This window comes from Austrofundulus limnaeus, unplaced genomic scaffold (assembly GCF_001266775.1).
Source record: "Austrofundulus limnaeus strain Quisiro unplaced genomic scaffold, Austrofundulus_limnaeus-1.0 Scaffold1937, whole genome shotgun sequence".
Classification (NCBI taxonomy): domain Eukaryota; kingdom Metazoa; phylum Chordata; class Actinopteri; order Cyprinodontiformes; family Rivulidae; genus Austrofundulus; species Austrofundulus limnaeus.
Genome location: NW_013954339.1, coordinates 29,552 through 31,465, shown reverse-complemented (window position 1 = coordinate 31,465; position 1,914 = coordinate 29,552). Strand labels below are relative to the sequence as shown.

The window sequence follows — 1,914 nt, the reverse complement described above, 5'->3', positions numbered from 1 at the left end:
TCTCCAATGCTAACACCAGCCTATTCATGCTAGTCTCTAGCATCTCCAATGCTAATACCAGCTTATCCATGCTAGTCACTAGTGTCTCCAATGCTAACACCAGCCTATTCATGCTAGTCACTAGCGTCTCCAATGCTAACACCAGCCTATTCATGCTAGTCACTAGCGTCTCCAATGCTAACACCAGCCTATTCATGCTAGTCACTAGCGTCTCCAATGCTAACACCAGCCTATTCATGCTAGTTGCTAGCTTCTCCAATGCTAACACCAACCTATTCATGCTAGTTGCTAGCTTCTCCAATGCTAACACCAACCTATTCATGCTAGTCACTAGCGTCTCCAATGCTAATACCAACTTATCCATGCTAGTTGCTAGCTTCTCCAATGCTAACACCAACCTATTCATGCTAGTCACTAGCGTCTCCAATGCTAATACCAGCTTATCCATGCTAGTCGCTAACCTCTCCAATGCTAACACCAGCCTATTCATGCTAGTCACTGTGAGACGAAAATACTGAACCGAATCATGAACTTTCTGTATCGTTGCAACCCTACACTCATATATTTATGTAGAACTTAAAAAGAGTAAAAAATGTGTGTTTGGTAGATTATTTTTTTGTTCTGACTGCTTCTTGGCAATAAATCTTATATTGTTGGAAAGCCTGTTAAATTCTCTTAAATGGTGACACATTTGTAAGGAACATGCATTTGTTGGATGAGCAGTAGAGCTGAGTTTGTGGGTTTCACAGATGAAAAGTTTATCAAATCTTTTCTGACAAACAGCTTCTTGTTTTAAGCTTCTGGTCCCCCAGGTGCTGCCAATTATAAGATTTATTATCAAGAAGCATCGTTACAACAAAGGATTAAGAAAGCACAAATTTCCTCACTTTTTGTGCTAAAATTAAATATTTTTTCTCTTTCTGTAGATCCTGAGGTCCCGACAGCCCCAAAGATGAGAAACGGTGTCAAGTGGAAACTCCTTACTCTGAAATAAATATTAGTTTGTTTTAATTTTATTGTTACTGTACAGTTACAGTCAGCTGTTTAAAATAAAGACTCATTTACTTACTGAATCTTTTTTATTTCTTAAACAGAAACACACAAACTACAGTCAGAAATGTGGCGTTGAACTACAAACCGCCTCTGCTCCACAGCAGAGAATCAAACCTCTTCTGTCTCTGATAAATAACAGCATCCAAAACAAACAAACAAAAAAAATCCTGACATGAATCCAGTGACTGTTTCTCTCTGAACCTGTAAAATCCTTCATCATACCCTCCTGGCCCGTTTGGCGGCGGCYGCGGCGCGCCTCTGGTTGATGGCCTTGGTGGTGACGCGGAGCTTGCGCAGGCGCAGCTGACGCAGCCGGAGCTGCAGGTCCTTCGGCTCTTTGGTCCTCTGCTTGTGGGGCTTGGCGAGGCTGAAGTCGCAGATGGTGGGGTAGTGGTCGTACATGACGCGGCAGGTGCGCGAGGACGGGAGGTAGCCCTCCGCGCTCACAGTCACGTGGTATTCACCGGGGTTCAGCAGCCGCCAGTAGTCCCCATCAGCCACTAAGACAACAGGAAGTAAACCATTCGTTGTTATTATATGTTCGTATGAGCTCTACAAAATAAAAGAAACTGCACCTGATCTAATGTGATGATCGATGTCTTCGACTTTGATGATGGCATCTGTTATTCCGGCTCCCGTGTCTTTGTCTCGAACCACACCTTTAATGCCTCGATGGACCTGCAGGAAGTCATGGAGAGCACAGATTTAACATTTGTATGGAGGACCGAAAGTGCCATAATTAGAAATAAAATCAGAAATATATGAATGGACCAATAAAAGAACTTTGCCTCATGTTTTATCATTTAATTTACCTTAATATTTATTTTTTCAGCTTAGTTTCAATAAATTATATATTTTAAC

At 42.0% G+C, this 1,914-nt stretch overlaps 1 protein-coding gene across 1 annotated transcript in view; it reads right to left on the bottom strand.

The window, feature by feature from the left end:
* Positions 1–1,060: 1,060 nt before the first annotated feature.
* aebp1a (AE binding protein 1a) overlaps positions 1,061–1,914 on the bottom strand; it is a 27,231-nt gene continuing 26,377 nt past the window's right edge. The window contains exons 19-20 of the mRNA XM_014034015.1: positions 1,629–1,731; positions 1,061–1,553 (exon numbers count right to left, since the gene is read on the bottom strand). Coding sequence (XP_013889469.1) covers positions 1,270–1,553; positions 1,629–1,731 — 387 coding nt within the window. The 3' untranslated portion in view covers positions 1,061–1,269. The remainder of the gene's footprint in view (positions 1,554–1,628; positions 1,732–1,914) is intronic.